General features: G+C 38.2%; 1 protein-coding gene across 8 annotated transcripts in view; it reads right to left on the bottom strand.

The window, feature by feature from the left end:
• l(2)k05819 (transmembrane protein 94-like protein l(2)k05819) overlaps positions 1-21967 on the bottom strand; it is a gene marked incomplete in the record, with an annotated part of 143479 nt that overhangs the window by 64490 nt on the left and 57022 nt on the right. For all 8 annotated transcript variants that reach the window (XM_081731632.1, XM_081731629.1, XM_081731630.1 and 5 more), the window contains 5 exon segments: positions 398-546; positions 7847-7971; positions 9500-9726; positions 13282-13496; positions 19746-19839. In XM_081731632.1, the coding sequence (XP_081587758.1) occupies positions 398-546; positions 7847-7971; positions 9500-9726; positions 13282-13496; positions 19746-19839 (810 nt within the window).

Raw genomic sequence — 21967 nt, 5'->3', positions numbered from 1 at the left:
TATTTTATTTTATTTTTTTTTTTTTTTGACGTACAAACTTACTTCTTGCACGAAGAATTAAAACGCCAGTTGACGTTTCGAGGAGTAATATATAATACTTACTTATATTATTATTCCATTAAACGAACAGAGAAACTTTAGTCCATAGTAAATATACGTTTAAACATGTAACTTGGAACGCCACTCTTCATATCAGACATGGTGCTAACTTGGCAGTAATGATTGTGCATGCATAAATATACATGCAACTTGTAACATATATATATATCTATACCTACATATATATCAAATTATATTCCTATGAAAAGGCTACCTTCTTTTCTGGCTACGAAAAATCACATGTTTAACTGTATATTTCTAACTTATGTAATCTAATCACTCACAGATTAAGACTTACCTTGTTCGTTCACTAAGAAGCGATATATGACAATTCCATCCACTTTCAAGGCCCATTTTTTCCGAGAATACTCGAGATCTTAACTCATTTTCTTTGCTAAAGTGGACAAATCGAATGCATGCTCTTTCAAGTTGATCAATTAACTGAACCTGTTCGTTATAAAATAAAAATAAAACAGAAGGGTATATATTAATAATGTTTTAATAAATGTGTGATTGGTAGTAATGATCACTGCTTATTTTCTTACTAACTTTGCCGGCAACATTTACAATGCATTCAGTGCAGCAAAATAAATATCACAAAAATAAGACTCATTGAACTTATTCTACAACAGTGTTTCCCAAACTATGATCCACGAATCACATATAGTCCTGGAGAGCTAGTTGAGTATCTCAAACAAAGTTTGGAAATTATATAATTTACTTCCCCTCTAGTCTTCAATTAAAAATGTAAATAATAATAATAATAATAATAATAATAATAATAATAATAATATTAATAATAATAATAATAATAATAATAATAATAATAATAATAATAATAATAATATGTATTTTCTTTTGTCAATACTAATATGAAATTAAGTTAATTTTAATTAATACTATTTAAACATAGAAGTACACTGAAAAGAAAAATTGAATCTAATTAAAAATCCATAGTTATAAGCTTTATGGTAAAGGAGTCCGATAATTAATGAAAGTAAATGAATTTGAAAGAGACCATGTAGCAAGAATGAAAGTAAGTAGAAACGCTTTCAAAATTTAAACTGGAAATTCAATCAGAAAAAGATCATTAGGAAGACCTAGGCGTAGATGAGAGAATATATTACGATGGATCTCGCAGAAATAAGAATGAAAAATATAAACTAGATCCAGTTGGCTACGAACGGCAGTCAGTGGAGAGTTTTTGTCTGATTTGATTTTAGTTTAGTTTAGCGCCCCTTCAGCAGCAAGGCTATATTAGTCGTGGACCTACAGCTTAACATGGGATTCAAACCACATGAGATCCCGCCACGAAGCGAATTCAGGTCTCCCACACCAAAGACGAGTTTGCTAACCGCTTAGCTACGAAAGAGCTCTGGAGAGTTTTTGTGAATACTACATTGAATCTTCGGATTCCATAGCCACAAAGTTAGAATGATTTAAAAAGAATTGATGAACTAAGAAGAGATGAAAAGAGGAAACCTCAGAAAACCCAGGAACACGATGCTGTCTGCCATAAACTCACATAGTCTAGGATCGAACCACGGACCCTCGCACCAGAGATGAACCCTATAACTTTCTACCGTTATACCGTGCCTTCCTATATGTATAATACTATTAATATGTACCAAGAACATTACATATATAAAGGGTATTTCCTATTAAGATAATGAAATCGGCCCTTGATCCAAATTGGGTTGCTATTGACCCAAAAGGTTACCCTTGACCTAAAACTACTTCAAAAAAATTTTGACCCCCTACCCCCTCCCCTTACCGAATTATCGTATCATACATGCTCAAAATTGAATATTTTTTAATTTTGGTGAGGGTGGTCCAAAAATTTTGAAAGTTTCACAGATTGTAGACTATCTAGATGCAAATGTGCACTTTTTTTTTCAAAACTATCGATGCGTATTTTCTTTATTTTTTGTGTGTTGAAAATTTCAAAAAAAATGTAGAAATTTTTTTTTTTTTGGGGGGGGGGGACATGTTCCTGATTTTTCGGTTAAAAAATTTGTTATACCCTTAGGTATAACATATACTTTTTTCGAAGCCTGAAAGTGATGGCAACATTGTCAAAAAGAAATAAAACTGAAAACAAACGTGTTTTTCACACAGTTTTTCCACCATTTTAGGGCCCTCAAGGTGAGGGCCTCTTCAAACAATTCTTTGCCAAAGTTCACAATTTTCCTTTCTCTTGCGTCCCTTCAACTTCGGTCGTTCTTTGGATGCTTCGATTGTGTCCATTTCGGAATAGAAACACCAATATATATCTCCGTTACAGTGCTTTAACTTCAACCGACTATTGCAAAGTTACACATACCTCGCGTCGGTTCCTCGTATCTATCAGTGCTTGCTTCAGTGGCCGCACACGGTGGCGCTATCTACCGGCAGCGCTCTCTACCGCTAGCTGTGTGTAACTTTGCTGTGCAAAAATCGGTTGAAGTAGAAGGACAGTTGAGGAGATACGTATATTTGGTGTTTGTGTTTTGAAATGGACATAAACGAAGCAGCCGAAAAACGACAGAAGCGGAAGGGTCGCAAGAGAAAGGGAAATTGTGAACTTTGGCAAAGGATTGTTTGAAGGGGGCCCTAACCTTGAGGGCCCTAAAATGGTGAAAAACCGTGTGAAAAACACGTTTGTTTTCAGTTTTATTTCTTTTTGACAATGTTGCCATCACCTTCAGGCCCCGAAACAAATATATGTTGTACCTAAGGGTATAACAAATTTTTTAACCAAATAATCAGGAACGTGTCCTCCCCAAAAATTTTTTGAAATTTTCAACACGCAAAAAAATAAAGAAAATACGTATCAATAGTTTTGAAAAAAAATTGCACATTTATATCTAGGTAGTATCTCCAATCCGAGAAACTTTCAAAATTTTTGGACCACCCCCACCAAATTAAAAGATATTCAATTTTGAGCATGTATAATACGATAATTTGGTAAGGGGAGGGGGGAGGGGGTCAAAATTATTTTTGAGGTAGTTTTAGGTCAAGGGTAACCTTTTTGGCCAATAGCAACCCGATTTGAATCAACGGCCGATCACTATCTTACTAGGAAAGACCCTTTGGTTCTCCTTCTACAGCAACACTTCCAGCCACTAACGCCCAGCACGACACTTAAATCAGATCAAGTAAAACTAGTTACGTTCCGTTACCCTTTATTTATCTATTTCAATAAAATCCGTCACCGTTTTGCTCTATACATTGAAAATACTACTATCCAACATCAAACTCCTAATAAATATAATATACAACATAGAATCAATTACTGCTCCAAACTGAAATACCGTTCTATTCATTTACAAGTTTTATTATTGTTGTAATGATGTGTGTAGTTTTATATTTTATTAATTAAATGTGTATGTGTCATTCACTTGTATGTGTTTGAATATGAACACAGTAAATGTGGTACTGTGTCATTCACTTACGTATGTGTTTGAATATGAACACAGTAAATGTTGTACTAACGAGGGAACCTATCCAAGTGCAACTCTGACTTCGAGTCGAGACTATGGTCGTTGGATACCTTGTCCCAAAAGAACATAACACGAAAAGTGATACATCCTCGATCGCAACCGTTGCAGAGATATAAGCGTGAAAAGTTAGAAATTGAGCTCCATACTATACATTACAAAGTCAGCTTCCGGGTCAGATTTTTCGGAAACGGTCAGGTAAGGAAACTCAGCGAATACATATCAAATTAATGTTGGGAGCCCACCACCTTTTGAATGAAAAAATGTTGCCCCCGGGGCACTCGCAGGGTCCCAGGCGGGGTCCAACTCAAATTTGGCAAATGGAACCGGGGGTCAAGTAGCATATTGTATGAAAGCTATTGTTAAATAAAAGAAGATAGAACAAATCTCAACTCTCTATGATGACCCTGTGCAAACGGGCAACTGGTCAAAATGTCAATACAACCTACATCAGAAAATATATGGCCACACTTCTAAATCCGTTACGTTGTGACAATAACAAAACAGAAAAACACGTTTAAAAGTGCAAGGTATTGAAGTTAAACAAATTGTTGCAGAGTCTCTCACAGAGTTACACAACGGACCTTATCCAAGTATAAGTGTGACTTCGAATGACCAATGGACCATATAATGACCATGGCCATTGGATTGCGTGTCCTAGAAGAGAAAGTATACATTGTCAATCGCAACCGTCGTGGAGGGTGAAAAGTTCAAAAGGCAACGGTATATGCTTCGCGAATCGGGCCCCCAAATTCGCATATTGCACCGTGACCAGTTGCCCGTTTGCACAGGGTCATCATAGAGAGTTGAGATTTGTTCTATCTTCTTTTATTTAACAATAGCTTTCATACAATATGCTACTTGACCCCCGGTTCCATTTGCCAAATTTGAGTTGGACCCCGCCTGGGACCCTGCGAGTGCCCCGGGGGCAACATTTTTTCATTCAAAAGGTGGTGGGCTCCCAACATTAATTTGATATGTATTCGCTGAGTTTCCTTACCTGACCGTTTCCGAAAAATCTGACCCGGAAGCTGACTTTGTAATGTATAGTATGGAGCTCAATTTCTAACTTTTCACGCTTATATCTCTGCAACGGTTGCGATCGAGGATGTATCACTTTTCGTGTTATGTTCTTTTGGGACAAGGTATCCAACGACCATAGTCTCGACTCGAAGTCAGAGTTGCACTTGGATAGGTTCCCTCGTAAGTATATACACCAGCTAGCAGTAACGGTTGATGACAGAGACAAACTACAGGGTGGGCCATAAGTCCCTTACCACCCCTTGTAAAATCCGTGTTCGTAGAAAATAGTGAACAACAACCATGTAGTAACATAGTAGGCCGAGGGGGAAGTCGGATTGTCATGGTGACCAAGATGGCGGCCATCTTGAATTCATGTCAAGATTTTTAAATGGGAACATGGTCATGCGGCACATCATTTTAGGCTACAATTTAAAGACAAACACAATGGTGAAATCGGTTTGTTGATATCTTAATGCGTTCAAAAGTTACAGGCATTTTAAATTGCCAATTTTACCGTACTGTTTCTGTTGTTATAGGCGAATAATTATGTCGCTAACGACAGCAGAGAGGAAGGAGTTGATCAGGGCATGGAGAGGAAGGAGTGCAAGGGCTGTAGCAGCTGAATTCAATGCCAGGCACCCAGACCGACATCCTGTGTCCCATGTTAGTGTCGCCCAACTCTTTCTGAAGTTCATGGATACTGGTTCCATAGCAGATAAACCCAGGTGTGGAAGACTCACGACCGAAACAGATGAAGCCACATCAGTAGCAGTGCTGGCATCATTCGCTACACCGCAGTACCCGTCGTCTGTCCATGGAATGTGGTGTCAGCCGTACATCCATCAAACGTATCTTACAGAAAAGCAAGTGGCATCCGTACAAATTGCAACTTCAACATCATCTATCTGAAGATGACCCTGATCGTCGTGTGGAATTTTGCGACTGGGCCCTTGCACAGTTGCAAACGGATCCCACATTCCACACACAAATTTTATTTTCCGATGAGGAAAATTTTTATGTCACTGGGGAAGTGAATAAGCAAAACTGTCGCTATTGGTCCCCGACAAATCCTCAGTGGGTTGACCCTTGCAAAATGATAGGTACAGGCAAATTAATGGTGGGGTGTGGTCTATGGGGCACCAAATTAATTGGTCCATTCATCATTCCTGGTACCCTCACTACTGAACGGTATATGGATATGTTGCGGGATCTCATCCTCCCTTCCATATTGTCCGAGGACAGCATATTTCCACTGTTTTTCCAGCAGGATGGTGCCCTTCCGCATTACGGATTACAGGTCCGTACCTATCTGGTTGAACAATTTCCTGGACATTGGATTGGGCGCCGTGGTCTCATTGAATGGCCAGTACGATCACCAGATCGCCCCTTGGATTTTTATCTGTGGGGTCATCTGAAGGCAAAGGTATACGCCGAAAAGATCCGGGATCTTGAACACCTGGAAGAACGCATATTTGCAGCCTGTGCCGATATTTCACCAGAAACTCTTTAGAGGGTCATGGACAATTGGGTTGAACGACTTTCCTTGTGCATAACGCGGGATGGGGGCCACGTAGAGCACGTGCTCCGCCATGCGTGACAGGTAAAATTAGAATTTGAAATGCCTGTAACTTTTGAACACATTAAGATATCAACAAACGGATTTCACCATTGTGTTTGTCTTTAAACTTTAGCCTAAATGATGTGCCGCATGACCATGTTCCCATTTAAAAATCTTGACGTGAATTCAAGATGGCCGCCATCTTGGTCACCATGACAATTCGACTTCCCCCTCGGCCTACTATGTTACTACATGGTTGTTGTTCACTATTTTCCACGAACACGGATTTTACAAGGGATGGTAAGGAACTTATGGCCCACCCTGTATAATAATAATAATAAGCAGCATGTATTTTGCGACTTACGTTGCCACCTTAAACACGGGTATTTCACTCGTATTTAAGTAAGACACTACCATTTAAGGACGTTGCACTCCAGTCTTGACATGTTGTTCCTACCATAAAGCTTATTATTCAAAAATTCCCCTTAATTTTTTAGACTTTCTTTCTCAATGCCCATTCCAGATATATATATATATATATTTTTTTTTTTGCGTGAGTTGGATCATCGACCTCAGAAGATTTATACCTCTTTATTCTTGCACAAGAAAATGACGAGTTGTAAGTGGGCGCGAAAAATTACCCACTGTAACACACAGGGATGTCAGCTTGTAGTAACAATACACTGAAAGCTGAATATTGATCGAATATATTGAAAAAACACCAACTCTTGTCGGTTCTTTTCGTTGAAATGACACAAAAAGAGTTATATTTCCGCGTGCGCCTAACATCTGTATCCATTAGTGGTTTTAATTCTGTTTAACATGGAAAAACATGTCTCAGCTTCTGATGTTGGCACTGGCATGGCTATCAACAGCTTGGAGCATCATCCCATTAGGGTCTTCGCTAAATTTGCAGATCGCAACGAAACGCAAATAATACAGCAAGTAATTATAAATCCTGTGTCGACTCTCGCAGCCCTTGGAGGTTATTTCGTACCAGTCTTCGCAAGAGCTTGCAGACAGCAACACAATGCAAATGCTGAACAAGCAATTGTGAGTGCTATACCCATTATCACAAACTAAAATTCATATTTTGCGTTGTGTTGATGCAAACCCGTACGAAATGAACCCTTCAGTTATCAACCAAGATGTACAATCCCAGAACACACACATGCTTTTCTTTTTTATAAGCAAGCTGAACACAGTGATCGTGAAGTATCAGCTACTTCTGTAATTCTGAGTGTGTGTCATTGTTAGTGTACTACTTAACTGTATTTTTTAAATGCTTGGTACATAAATAATAATAAATGCAAAACAATTATTATTGTTATTGGCAAAAAACGAAATCTTTTTAGATCCATAAAAATACATTTTTTCTAGAAAATTATATATGAGAATTTACCCTTTAGCATCGTACACTTCACTTGCGTACCATGGTTTTTGTACAGTAACTAAGATTTGCAAAAATTTCGAAAACTACGCATGAGGTTATCATTTTGTTCAGCGCAATGAGATTTATTGATTGGTATATGTCTCACCTTTTGTATATGCTTTTCCCCCCGTTAAAATAATAATATTGTAGAATTTATTTCCTTACTTTACTTCGGAAATTTTACCTGAATTAAAATATTTCAACTCAAATGCTATCCCGAATAATGTAAAATGTCTTCAACACTATTACACTTACCATGTCAATTTGAGCTTGATATTGCATAGTGACCATTCCAATAAATATCTGATTACACTGCAAATCAAAGCACCCTTCCACATCACATACTTCCTCTTCCTTTCCATCGCTAGCAAGCAGAGAATCTAGGAGAGAAAATTACAAAACATTAAAAATAAAGTGCTTTCAATTAAACTAAAGTGTTAGTGACATGTTAACATTCTACATTCAGTACCTTTACACACCAGGGTGATCTTCGCATGTTTCTTTCTTACCTTTTTAACTATGATCAACATTAAGATATTTATATTGATAAAAGGAAAACACTAAATAGTTTTTGCTTTCTAATTATAACAAGATCTTCGAAATGAGAATACTGATTGGATTGGACTGGCATGCAGTATAATCCAATAGTAAGCTTTCATTCTCGTAGCGAGGAAGCATGGTTATTTTCCTTTCTAATATACGTAGGTTGATCAATAAAGACAAATCATTAGTGTTTATGAAATGAATACAACAGCAAGGCACAGAAAACGAAACACGTCTGTGTAGTGGGAGAAGTTTCGAGCAAGTTTCAAGGCCATGACGTCAGGACCGTGACCTTGGCAGCTGTTCAAGCACACGTAGTTTCAGTTTCGCATAAGACAACATGGAAGTGACACACGGAGAACAGTACAGTGCACTGAAATTATGTTTCATCATTATGACCCTGAACCCAAGCAGCAGAGTTCTGTACGGAAGTCTCCTTCATCACCAACACCCAAGAAAGTGAGTGTTGCTTCTGTTGACAAAGTTATGGTCATTTTTTTTTATATTCGAGGCATGGTGTACCAACATGTCGTCCCACCACATACAATTGTCACGGGAGTGTATTATAAGGATGTATCGAAAACCCTCCAAGGTCACATTAATCGGAAACGACCACATTTGAAAGAAACAGGATGGTTGTTACGCCATCATAACGCCAAGCCCCATATTGCCAATGTTGTTATTGACTATCTTGCAAAGATCAACGCTCCGTGTCTACCGCATCCTCCACATAGAACTGATATATGAACCTCTAGTTCTTCATATATAAGAATGAAACTCACTATGTTTGTGGCTTCGTACCTCTTGAACAAGGAGACCGATCTCGATGAAATTTTCAACATAAATGAGGTTCGGACCTGGGATGGTTTTTATCATTTCACTTTGACGGTGTAACTTAGGGCAGGAAGAAGGGGGGAGATATGTAAAAATGATTGAAAATGACCGATATTAGTGTCGAATCCATAGTTTACGGGATCGCTGAGATCAACAGTGACACTTCCGATGCCGTTTAAATCCAAATTTAGTTCCGGAACTTGGGGAGGGGTAGATATATCAAAATGATCGAAAACGATCGATATAAGTGTCGAGTTCATAGTTTTCGGAGTCGCGGAGACGAACAGTGACACTTTCGATGCCGTTTAAATCCAAATTCAGCCCTCTATGTCCAAAATGAACCTATTCTCTCCGTGCGAAGAATCAACACTCTGCTAGTCAATAACAAATATCCACAATTTAAAAAGTAATTAACATTTTTTCACTATTTTAAGATTTTTGAACATATACAGTATCATTTACAGCATGACTTAAAATAGACACATGCTAAATTTATTTACATATTATGATTTATATTTTAATGAAATATACCTGTGGAATGAAATTGTGTAAACATATTTTTAAGGCGGCTGTCGCCATGATCCCACTGAAGAGGAGTTGGGCTTCTGTATGGTGCGTAGAGATGTTTACTATCGGCCGGGAGTTCGAGGTAGACATCTGATAGCAGATTATTCACAGTCTGGGAGAGAGGCCGATATGCGAATGCTGTACAGTACGCTGTAAGGCTTGTTCTTTGGTAGAAATCTTGAACTTTCTTTCTAGAAAAAAATAATATACAAATGTTATTCTTGAAATTCATTGTCATCACATAGATATAATTTATCAAAACATTTTGTTATTGAAGTAAAGCTAAGGTAAGTGGAAAATTAATTAATTAATTAAACAGTATCTGTTTTATGCGGAAAATCATATGAACTATGTATAACGGACAATACTAGTTTCAAAACACAAAACTATGCGTAAACTACTGATAACGTACAACTGAAGCTTATTAAAGTCTCATAAATTATCAGTTCATTCGAAAAAAGAAAAAGAAACTCAAATAGGAAAACATAAGGATTTCGAACCCCTTAAGTAACCCGTTAAACTATATTCTAATTTTTTTGGAACTTTCAACATAATACGAAAAATTTGACTCTCTGGGGAATAACTTTGTGTATTATACATATATAATACACATAAATGAGTGATTTATCCACGATGGAATTTTGAAAATATATTATATGTAATTTCTTACTAATTCGCATTGTGTTACAAGAAAACAAAAGTTGCTGACGTCCCCATTCTCACCCTGAATCAATCAATACAAAAATTAATTACTTAATTAAATTAAAATAAAATAAAATAAAAGATAGAAGGAAAGCGAGGAGTAGGAAGAAGAACTTAAATAAAAGGAAAGATAGAAGGAAAGCGAGGAGTAGGAAGAAGAAGAACTTAAAATAAATAAAAGGAAAGACAGAAGGAAAGCGAGGAGTAGGAAGAGGAAGAACTTAAAATAAATAAAAGGAAAGATAGAAGGAAAGCGAGGAGCAGGAAGAAGAAGAACTTAAAATAAATAAAAGGAAAGATAGAAGGAAAGCGAGGAGTAGGAAGAAGAAGAACTTAAAATAAATAAAAGGAAAGATAGAAGGAAAGCGAGGAGCAGGAAGAAGAAGAACTTAAAATAAATAAAAGGAAAGATAGAAGGAAAGCGAGGAGTAGGAAGAAGAAGAACAACACAGCAGATCGACGATTTGAAAAATAGAAGAAAATATTGGGAGTTAAAAGAGGAAGCTGAAGATCGAGAAACGTAGAAGAAACATTTTTAGGCCCAAATCTAAAATAATAATAATAATAATAATAATAATAATAATAATAATAATAATAATAAATGCTACATGTTTACTACTGAGAGATCAAGACATTATGCTCGTTCATTTACATTTATAACAAATAATATAAATGAATCAACTACAGAATATATTCAACTTATAATATCCATCACTTTTCTATTTTACTTCAGCCTTCATATCTTTAAGAACACTCTATGCAAGGCTGGCAACTGAACGATTGATCTGAAATTTCTGGTTGTCTAGTGCATGAGAACCTCTTTATTTTATTTTATTTTCTTACACATTTATTTTATGGTTAACCAAGAGCATCAACACATTCTATTCACAATGGAAGGCGTGGCGTACTATACTGAACGAAAAAATAAATAACTAAAGCAAAAGATGTTCCAGAAAAAGTGAAATTACATATGAAAAGGCTTGGTATGAATATGACTTAATACTATTTGGCCATTCCCTATGCTGTTCGCTACTGATCCATTAAATTTGCCCCTGGAGACTGCACAGGTATTTCAATAAAAGGTATGGCCTGTATTCCAGTAGCCTACTTCACATCTTACTGGAATGCGAGAAACGATCTGAGGGTGTGTGATGAAATTTTTTCTTGATGGATGCAAACCGTGTTGATCTCGTTTCTTTACATTGTTTAGTAGTTCCTGCTCCCAGGTTGACTTCAAGATCTCCTTGTGATAGTACTGGGAGTTGATGTTTGCAGTTCTTCACTCTGCGAATCTTCAGCTTGCCTCGGTAAAAGTAGTCGGCAACCATCATGAACCTTTTCAGAAATGCCTCTTTGGATGTTCGGACGCAATTTGTAAAACGTTTTGCGCCTTTTGTCTCTATACATAATGGCTCTTAGTTTCCCGCAGTCGAAAAGGTATACCCACGCCTCATCCAATGTAGCGACGTACTGACATTCTTAGTTTGTCAGATACCGCTCCTACAGCTTTCGAGCGTTACACTTGCGTTCCCATCAGTGGGTATTGTAAGGTAACGACAGCTGCCTTGAACACCTTTTCAAGATTCAGTCGTTGCAGCACGGTGAGGTTGATAGTTTCCAAAGATACACTTAGATAATTCGCCACCTTTCTTAGGGTCGAGAGATTCTCTTGCATCCCAATTCTGAAAAGTTTTACCTAGATGCTGGTGGTGGGTTTGTGTGCAGGGCCATGTTCTTGTTTCCTTTGTTGGAGAACTAAACTCTGTGGCCACGGAATTCTTATACTTGCCGATCAAACTCTTGATTAAAGTTAAGATAATGTCACAACTTTTGTCCTTACATTGCTGCCTGATCATTGAAATATTAACCTCTGCGTCGTAAAGGTATACAACATAACCTTGTCAAAAGTGTTCAGTTTTGGCTGAATTTTCGACCCAGCGAGAAAACAGGAACATTTCGAAAAGTTAAATAACGTACTCCTCCAGAGAGTGGTTAAGTTTGGGTGAGATTTTAAGCCAGCGAGAAAACACAACAAACTTTCACAGCTCACACACTACATTGACAGAAATGCCTAACCAAGGTTGACCGAGTTCATTCTATGAGCTGGGGAAGGGAATCGCATTTGGTCAAGCATACGCGGAACAGCTTTCTGTACCAGCATAGACCCCTGGCCCCCTTTGAATTTCATTATATTTATACCTCTTGAAGAGAAAGTTGGAGCGTTTCCTCCATTTCTCGACTACACTATAGAAAACAAAAAGGAATACTAAGATTGGAAATCATGTTTCTGGTAATAGATTCTATAGGCTGTATACTGTGAATGGTCATGCGCAGAGTTATACGGTTTAAGGACAGAATGTACAGGGTGTCTCAAAATATCATCTTAGTATATTGTGTACTCAAGCACTAAAACATGAAGACGATAGTAGAGGTGCAGAATGCCATCCTGGTACTGGTGTTTTCATTTTTCCGCCTGGTGGTAGTTTGTTGAAGGTCTCGTTCAGATTGCTGATCGGAACAGGCACCTTCCAATCGAGCCCCTTATAATACTCAATAGGGTTTCGTGATCGTACAGATCAGGTAATTTGCACGCCTTACAGGGCTCTTCAGATGATTCCAGTTAATTTACTATAACCTTTTGCTGGTTCTTCTCAGATGCTGGTTGAATTCAAAATGTTCACTACGTATCTTGATATATATCTGTTCGAATACAGTGGGATTCTTCGTTAATAACCAGGATATTTATATCACTATAATTGAAAAAATGTACACGTAACTATATAGAAATGTAGGAGCAAGTTCACAGTATTGAAGGAAATTATCGCGACAAAACCTATTATTTTAGATTCAACTAACGTCTAAGTGGATAAGCGAATGGTTACAGCAAGATTACCGAAATCATAGCTCCAAAAATACACTGAACACAAACAGGTGAGTAATTCACAGTGTTTAATTTATTAGAGGAAGCACACTTAGCGAACTTGAACTTACTAGCTCATATATAATTTACATTTGATACTGTTTCACTTAGTTATAAAACTTACCGGTCTGCAGCTGACAAAGGGCAAAGATCCTGTCCATCCCAAAATTCAACACAGGAATCTAATATAATATCGGCTGTACCCTGAGACATCAGTTGAAGTCCTCCACTACTGAGTTCCTTCATTATAACAGCAACCATGTGCGGAAATGGAAATTTGAGCTTCGTAATTGCCAGAGTCCGTGCAAATTTATGATCTCTTCTCACCATTTCTGGTTGCTGGAAGAAATTTTTACGTTCACCATTATTTAAAAGAAGCCGTTAATCATGTTCAAATTATTATTATGTTTAATCATCATAGATGTTCACTAATATATATAGATATTGCATTGTACAAACACAACAGAAATTATTATATATTTCACATGGTTAGAAAAGTATGAGTATCGACCTTAAGAGCGAGCGGTGTGTGACTTCTCAGAGGGAAGACAGGGTAATGAAGTACATCGGCACGGCTATAAGAGACTCAGGTTCGATTCCGGACTTAGTCCTGTACATTTTTAATTTTTGAATTTACATTATGTCCATTAAGATTAGTTAGATTTGTTAATCCTTCTATTTGCAGTTAACAGCGGCGCAAATCTGTCTTCAACATGGGGAGTACGGGTAAGACTTTTTTTTCATAGCGATATTCAAAATATTTATTTGGTCTAGGAATTAATTCGTGCGGGTGGACAAGAGATGGCGCAACGAACGGAGCGTCCCACAGTTCCGTGTATCCACACATGTGTTGCAAACCCCTGTCATCGCGTATCGTTCGTAGTATAGGGCAGTGGATTAAAGCGTCAACAACACCAGTTTGTAGTTACGTGAACATGGCGCAATTTGTGCCTGATAAAGTGTTTTTGCGGGGTGTCCTGCTGCATTACTTTAACATGCAGAAAAGTGCGACTGAAAGTCATCGTATTTTGGTGGAAGTGTATGGTGACCATGCTCTAGCTGAGCGAACGTGTCAGAAGTGGTTTGCACGGTTTAGAAGTGGTGATTTCGGCTTGGCAGACCAAGAGCGAGCTGGACAGCCAAAAAAATTTCAAGACGAAGAATTGACAGCATTGCTCGAGCAGGATTCGTGTCAAACGCAGGAACAACTTGCAGCAGCATTAGGCGTTGATCAAACAACAGTCTCCAAACGCTTGAAAGCCATGGGAATGATTCAAAAGATGTCACATTGGGTTCCACATGAATTGAAAGACAGAGACGTTGAAAGACGAAAAACCATTTGCGAATTGCTGCTTCAACGACAGAGCAGAAAGGGGTTTCTGCATCGAATTATTACGGGTGATGAGAAGTGGATCCATTACGAGAACCCTAAACGAAAAAAGGCCTGGGTGAAACCAGGTGAACCAGGTCCATCACAACCAAAACGAGATATTCACTGTGCAAAGGTTATGCTGTGCATATGGTGGGATATGAAAGGTGTGGTGTACTATGAGCTGCTGCAACCGGGTGAAACAATGAATGGAGAACGTTATCGACGACAATTAATGCGTTTGAAGCAAGCTCTGGCCAGAACACGACCAGAATGGGAGAACAGACATGATAAACTTATTGTTCAACATGATAACGCTCGCCCACATGTCGCAAAACCGGTCAAAACCTATTTAGAAAATGTCGGATGGGAAGTTTTACCCCACCCGCCGTATTCACCAGACGTTGCTCCTTCGGACTACTACTTGTTCGATTGCATGAACAACGATTTGATTGGACAGCGGTTTACTTCTTCAGAAGATATCGAAACATGGGTCTCTGACTGGATCGCTTCCAAGGATGAGGACTTCTTTCGCCACGGAATCCGTACATTGCCTGACAGATGGGCGAAAGTGGTGGCTAGCGATGGACAATATTTTTCTTAAGGTATTTATGTATTTTGTGTTTGTACTACAGCTTCAATGTGTGCGTACCAACCGCACAAATTAATTCCTAGACCAAATATGAAGTTGAAAAGCAATGCTGTGGAGGATCAGGAACAGATTGGTCTTCAACAATGGGAAACGGGCGGACTTGAGGCTTATTCTAGGAAGGATGAGACGAGCGGAGTGAGACTCATATTATGGTAGATGAAGCTGATTTCTGAGATGAACCTGTTGTATATTAGGGGATGTAGATGAAGTGGCAGTCGGACACAAATCATCACATTTCTACCCAAAAACACACATTTTGAATCGGATTATTGGGGGGGACAGTTCCTCAGTTTCAACATTGAGGGGGACATGTCTCCCTCATTCCCTCCCCCGGGATTTGCGCCAGTGGTATGTTGATATACTACTCTGTTTCTCTGTCTCTGCACGACGAGTACTGATAAAGATTGGGCCTTACCTAGAAGGAACTGAGCTAGAAAACTAAAATTTTTGTGGTATACTTGCCAATGTTTCTATGTTTATTGTTGTCAAAATGAGCTTTTTATGATTTCAACGTCCTATTCGTTTCACGTACAAAGTGGAAATGGCAACACCTCACGAAAAGTTCAATGAAGAAGAGCACAGAACCATACTCAAATTCCTATTTCTCCAAAAGAAAGGAGCAGAAATATGTAAACTTTGGATGACAAATGTCCTTCAAGGCAACAGTCAAACAACGAGCTGCCAAATTTAAAAATTGCCATTTCAGTGCTGAAACTGAAAAATCCAGTGGAAGACTTGTTTCTGTCTCTATGCCTGAAAATGTGAAAGCCATTCATGACATGATCATCTAATACTGTCGAATATCAATTAAAAATAAAAATATTGGTATATGTTTGGACATATTACGTAAGATAGTTGGCGCAATTATTCATGACGACTTGGACAAGAGAAAAAAAGATTGAACAAAGTAGATTCCAAAAATTGATAGACAAACAAACAAACAAAAAAAAAAAAAAAAAAAATGTGAAGACTTCGGTGGCTCTTTTGTAACATTTTGTAAAGAGAGTGGGATATTTCCTGGACAAACTAGTACCTGCTGAATCTACTCTTACAATCCTCTGACTACGGAACAGTCTAAGAAATGGCGGTACAGTGGTTTTCCTAGACGAAAGAGTTCTGTGTACACAGGTCAGTGCATAAATGAATGACAACTATCAACTGGCGGCCCCATCTGTTGAATTAGAGGTGAAATTTTCAAAATTGTTCAACTTTGTTGTTTGGACATAATAATCCCTCCTTAACAATAGTGTTTATTTTTGTTTCAGTAATATTTAACTAGCCTATCATTCTTCTGGCCGTGGTGTTCCATTGAGAAATCTTTCTATCCCAATGGCATCCTATACTGAAACACATCACCTGCAAGAAGCGCCTTTCTATCGCTTTTTGCTCATGAACTCACCATTCTTGGGAAAAGTTATAGATTGACTAGGCTCAAAGCTTAAGCTACACAGCCATCCGTCTAGTTTTTGGGTGGGTGCCACAAAAATCCAGGACTTCACATGCGACAATGCTCTACCTAAGGGGCGCCACGAAAGTCCAGGACTTCACAAGGGGCAGTATCCCACCGAAGTGGTACAAAACTTATTGATCACTTAGAGCGCTTGAGCCGGTCTATGCATATAATAAGATTTCTAACTGCAGTACACTTAGATTTTGGTTCTAAATAGGCATGTAAATCCTGTCGTGATCTTTCAGGTTCGAAACAAAACAAATATGTACAACTCATTTCGAAATAGCAACAAATATTTAGGATAAAAGTTTATTGCTGTTTAAGAAGAAATTTTCACAAAAAGCTTTAGTTCTTAAAGTTCCTTTATTACTGTGGTCTCCTTTCTTTCAAATTTAATCCTGCAGACAGAAATAAAACTTAGGATAAGCATTCAAAAAGTGGCGGGATGAAGTGGAAGTTACTATTACCATTACAGGTATATAAATTACAACAATTCCTATATAATAGCTATTTTGCAACAAACAAACAAACAAACAAACAAAAAGCGTCTAACCTCTCCCTGGCTATGGGCCTGCTTCCATTGTATCATGTCTTATGACGCTCTTAATTTTGATAGCACTCTTTAAGTTCAAGGGGGCGATTGTTACCACAAGAGCGCCTAATTGCCAAACTATGTAGAAGTTTATCAGACCAGCTCCGGCACTTTCGGCAATCAATACCGAACACTTGGTTGACGTTCTCATAGGAGGAAAAGGGCTATATCTTTTGTCTCATGTGCTAAATTTGTCTCTGTATTTTATTGTTTAATTTGTTGTGCATAATGTGCACGAATATTATGACCCTCATGACGCCCTATCAAAATCTTAGTTGCCCATCCTTGGAACCGGACTGCACGTTGGATTATATACTAACGAGTGTGTACATTGTCAATTTACCAAGTAATTCAAATTAGAGTTAGAATATGATTCTTAATTATATACAGAAGTAAAAGTGTTCGGAATTTGAGGAACTAAATGAGATACATATCTAAAGAAAATTCTCATTATCTTAAGCAAACCACGGAATATTGTTGAGTAAAACAGTGCAATTTTCAAATTAAGATTCTTGACTGACATTGAACTATAATTTGAAAATTGCAAAGCGAAGTGCAATCGCCCTTCCGAAAGCGCGCTACACTGTAACATTGAGACAATCGGTTCTTTTCTGGAGATGGTGACCTTTAACTTCTATTTACTTGTTCAGTCAAATTGAGTTACAAGGTTATTAGTATGTTATAAAATAAATAAATAAATAAATAAATAAATAAATAAATAAATAAATAAAAAAAAACAGATTCTGAAAATCGAAAACGTAAAAGAGAACGAGTGTTGCTTGTAGAAGGATTGTTCTGTCTCTTCAACTTCACAAAGTATATAATTTTTTTATGCACAATTGTAGTGATTTACACAAATAACAAATTGTGAAACATTAACAAAGGAAACTAACAATGAACGGACATGAACGTGTCATCCGGACAACGGAGTAAGTCCCAGAGTCTGTTAGTATAAAAAAAATTGAACACCCGCAGAGCAATAGCTATTGCATCAACACTATTCATTGGAAAGTCATGGTTTATACTTCATTCTCTTCAGCATGAAACAAGCTTTTCAGAGGTGCTATGTATTGGGGTCCATAACGTACTTGAACAGGGAAAATTGAGAGAATATCGGGAAAATTCCCTCCAGAAATCCCTCCCATCAACTTTGGACCCCTCTGGAGTGGCCCCGGATAAAAGCATAGAATCCAAATGCATCTCGAAAAATTCTATGACATAAGAAATGTGTGTACCAAGTTTTGTATTGATAGGCAGAATAAGTATGAGGGGAAGCGTGTATTCGTATACAAGCTTTTCCCACATATCTATTCCATTTATCGATACAAAACTCGGTACACTTTCTTATCCCAGTCGTGGACTTCCTCCAACAAGGTTCAATCATCATTGCAACATATCAGTGTGCTCTATTAGCAAAGTGATCCCAGCTCGCGCCGTGTGGACTTTGTGGTGGACAAACACCATGCTCGTGGGTTTTCTCGGGGTTCTCTCGTTTCCTCCCACTTTCTTCATTCCACCATTTCACTTATCTCTCATCACCGTTAGCCTAACCGGCATAACCGTGGGACGTATGCTTAAAGATTTCATTTCATTTCATTTCATTTCTATTAGCAAAGTTAAGGAAAAATAAAGAAAAATATTAAACCTGGGGAAGTTCTTCAAAGACGACATCATATTACATGGTAATGTCTCTTCACACACTACACGTGGAAGAACAGCGTTAAGTGTCCTCGTTAGACTTTACAATGTTACCCCACCTACCATATTCGCGTGACCTTGCAACTTTCGACTAGTATAAGTTCCGAGATAGGGTTAATGCAGTGAGGAACTATACCAGCAGTCTTTTTTTTTAAAAAAAAAAAAAAAAGAAAGAAAAAAGAAAGAAAGAAAGAAAGAAAGATTTTCTGGAGCTGAAGCACGAATGTTATACGTGCACTGGTTTAAGGGGAATATGTAGAATAGTGTCTCAGTTTAATTTTTCTAGCTCAGTTGCTTCGAGGTAGTGCTCAATCTTCATCAGCACCCCCTTCGTACGTGTAATCAACTTATTTCTTAGCGTTCGCATTTAGTGCGAGGAACACGGAGTTCTATTTTGGTGGTGGAATAAGTAGCTCGGGTTCCCCACTAAATCGTAGATCTAAGTTTCACATGATTTCGATGTGGAAACAAGACATCAACTTAATAAACAAACAGATCTCTGTTCAAGCTTGTACAGTCTGCAGCAAAAAACCTGCAACATGAGCATATAAGTTTATTGTGAAACTACGTCTAACAGCGCAGAGAATCAACATGTCTAAGTGGCACGAATCACGCCAGGAGAAATCTCGGCGTCCTCCCCTGCACACTTATTTTAGAGCAAAAGACTTCGTCGTTTCACAATAAACTTACATGCTCATGTTGCAGTTTTTTTTCTGCGGACTGTACGTACGTATTTTTATCAATTCCCTCACAGTTACAAGCAATAAACAAAAATGACGTACGTAATATTTACATACAACAATGGAAAAAGACAAAATAGTACTTACAACATGCCTAAATGTACAAAGCTGCTGCTCCAATTTGAAGATGTTCTGAGCTTGGTCCACGAAACCAATCTGTTTGGCTAATTCACACAAACACCTGCATAGGAAAGTGATGTATTTATTATTTGTAAACATATTTAAGTTCTCTTACTGAAGTACTTACTATAAAATTATCTTCTACATACGCCATATTACAATCACTTATATTTACATGGTTGTATGTATATAAATTTAATGTAGAAAGCACTGCTACGAACTTAATACAAGTAAATCTGAAATTGTTGTAAGGCTTACAAGCATGTTCTAAAATCATTTACGTTTCTTGGAAAATTACAATATTAATCTTAACAGAAGTCAAACATAGGAGAACCAATTACATATATTAAACGGAATAAGAGAAATCTCACCCTTACTGCTTTCCAACCAATAAATGAAACCAGACTAGATATATTTAGGACACTAATCAGTGTCCATCATCAGAACAAAATTAATAATAATAACAATAATAAAAGCGTAACAACACTGGTAAAGTTAGATTTAAGGATGATACAAAACAAAATCTTTATGTCCCACGATTATACCCTGTAGGCTCAAGGAGACGGATAACTAATGGATGTGAATAAGTTTGAAAGAGCTGGTAAAATGAAAATGTGGGAGAACCCCGGAAAACCCAAGGACACAATATTGTTAACCACAAACTCACACGGCCCGGGATCGAACAAGAGACTCCCAGCACCAGAGATGAATACTATCATTGAGCCACCGTGCCACTCTATGGATTGTGTATTAACAAGATGTCCCCCTAAAGGAATATGCAACAAGAAGAAGTTGCTACATATTTTACACTAAAAGATCGCAGCGTGTCGTATCTATAGGTAGACTGTCATGCCTAAAGTGTCCACATTACAATAGTATTTGGTCTAGGAATTAATTCGTGCGGGTGGACAAGAGATGGCGCAACGAACGGAGCGTCCCACAGTTCCGTGTATCCACACATGTGTTGCAAACCCCTGTCATCGCGTATCGCTCGTAGTATAGGGCAGTGGATCAAAGCGTCAACAACACCAGTTTGTAGTTAAGTGAACATGGCGCAATTTGTGCCTGATAAAGTGTTTTTGCGGGGTGTCCTGCTGCATTACTTTAACATGCAGAAAAGTGCGACTGAAAGTCATCGTATTTTGGTGGAAGTGTATGGTGACCATGCTCTAGCTGAGCGAACGTGTCAGAAGTGGTTTGCACGGTTTAGAAGTGGTGATTTCGGCTTGGCAGACCAAGAGCGAGCTGGACAGCCAAAAAAATTTCAAGACGAAGAATTGACAGCATTGCTCGAGCAAGATTCGTGTCAAACGCAGGAACAACTTGCAGCAGCATTAGGCGTTGATCAAACAACAGTCTCCAAACGCTTGAAAGCCATGGGAATGATTCAAAAGATGTCACATTGGGTTCCACATGAATTGAAAGACAGAGACGTTGAAAGACGAAAAACCATTTGCGAATTGCTGCTTCAACGACAGAGCAGAAAGGGGTTTCTGAATCGAATTATTACGGGTGATGAGAAGTGGATCCATTACGAGAACCCTAAACGAAAAAAGGCCTGGGTGAAACCAGGTGAACCAGGTCCATCACAACCAAAACGAGATATTCACTGTGCAAAGGTTATGCTGTGCATATGGTGGGATATGAAAGGTGTGGTGTACTATGAGCTGCTGCAACCGGGTGAAACAATGAATGGAGAACGTTATCGACGACAATTAATGCGTTTGAAGCAAGCTCTGGCCAGAACACGACCAGAATGGGAGAACAGACATGATAAACTTATTGTTCAACATGATAACGCTCGCCCACATGTCGCAAAACCGGTCAAAACCTATTTAGAAAATGTCGGATGGGAAGTTTTACCCCAGCCGCCGTATTCACCAGACGTTGCTCCTTCGGACTACTACTTGTTCGATTGCATGAACAACGATTTGATTGGACAGCGGTTTACTTCTTCAGAAGATATCGAAACATGGGTCTCTGACTGGATCGCTTCCAAGGATGAGGACTTCTTTCGCCACGGAATCCGTACATTGCCTGACAGATGGGCGAAAGTGGTGGCTAGCGATGGACAATATTTTTCTTAAGATATTTATGTATTTTGTTTTTGTACTACAGCTTCAATGTGTGCGTACCAACCGCACGAATTAATTCCTAGACCAAATAGTTTTATTTATTTCCAGAACAAG

The sequence above is a fragment of the Thermobia domestica genome, chromosome 11 (assembly GCF_964235325.1).
Source record: "Thermobia domestica chromosome 11, izTheDome1.hap1.1, whole genome shotgun sequence".
NCBI lineage: Eukaryota > Metazoa > Arthropoda > Insecta > Zygentoma > Lepismatidae > Thermobia > Thermobia domestica.
This window is presented reverse-complemented; position numbering and strand designations above follow the sequence as displayed.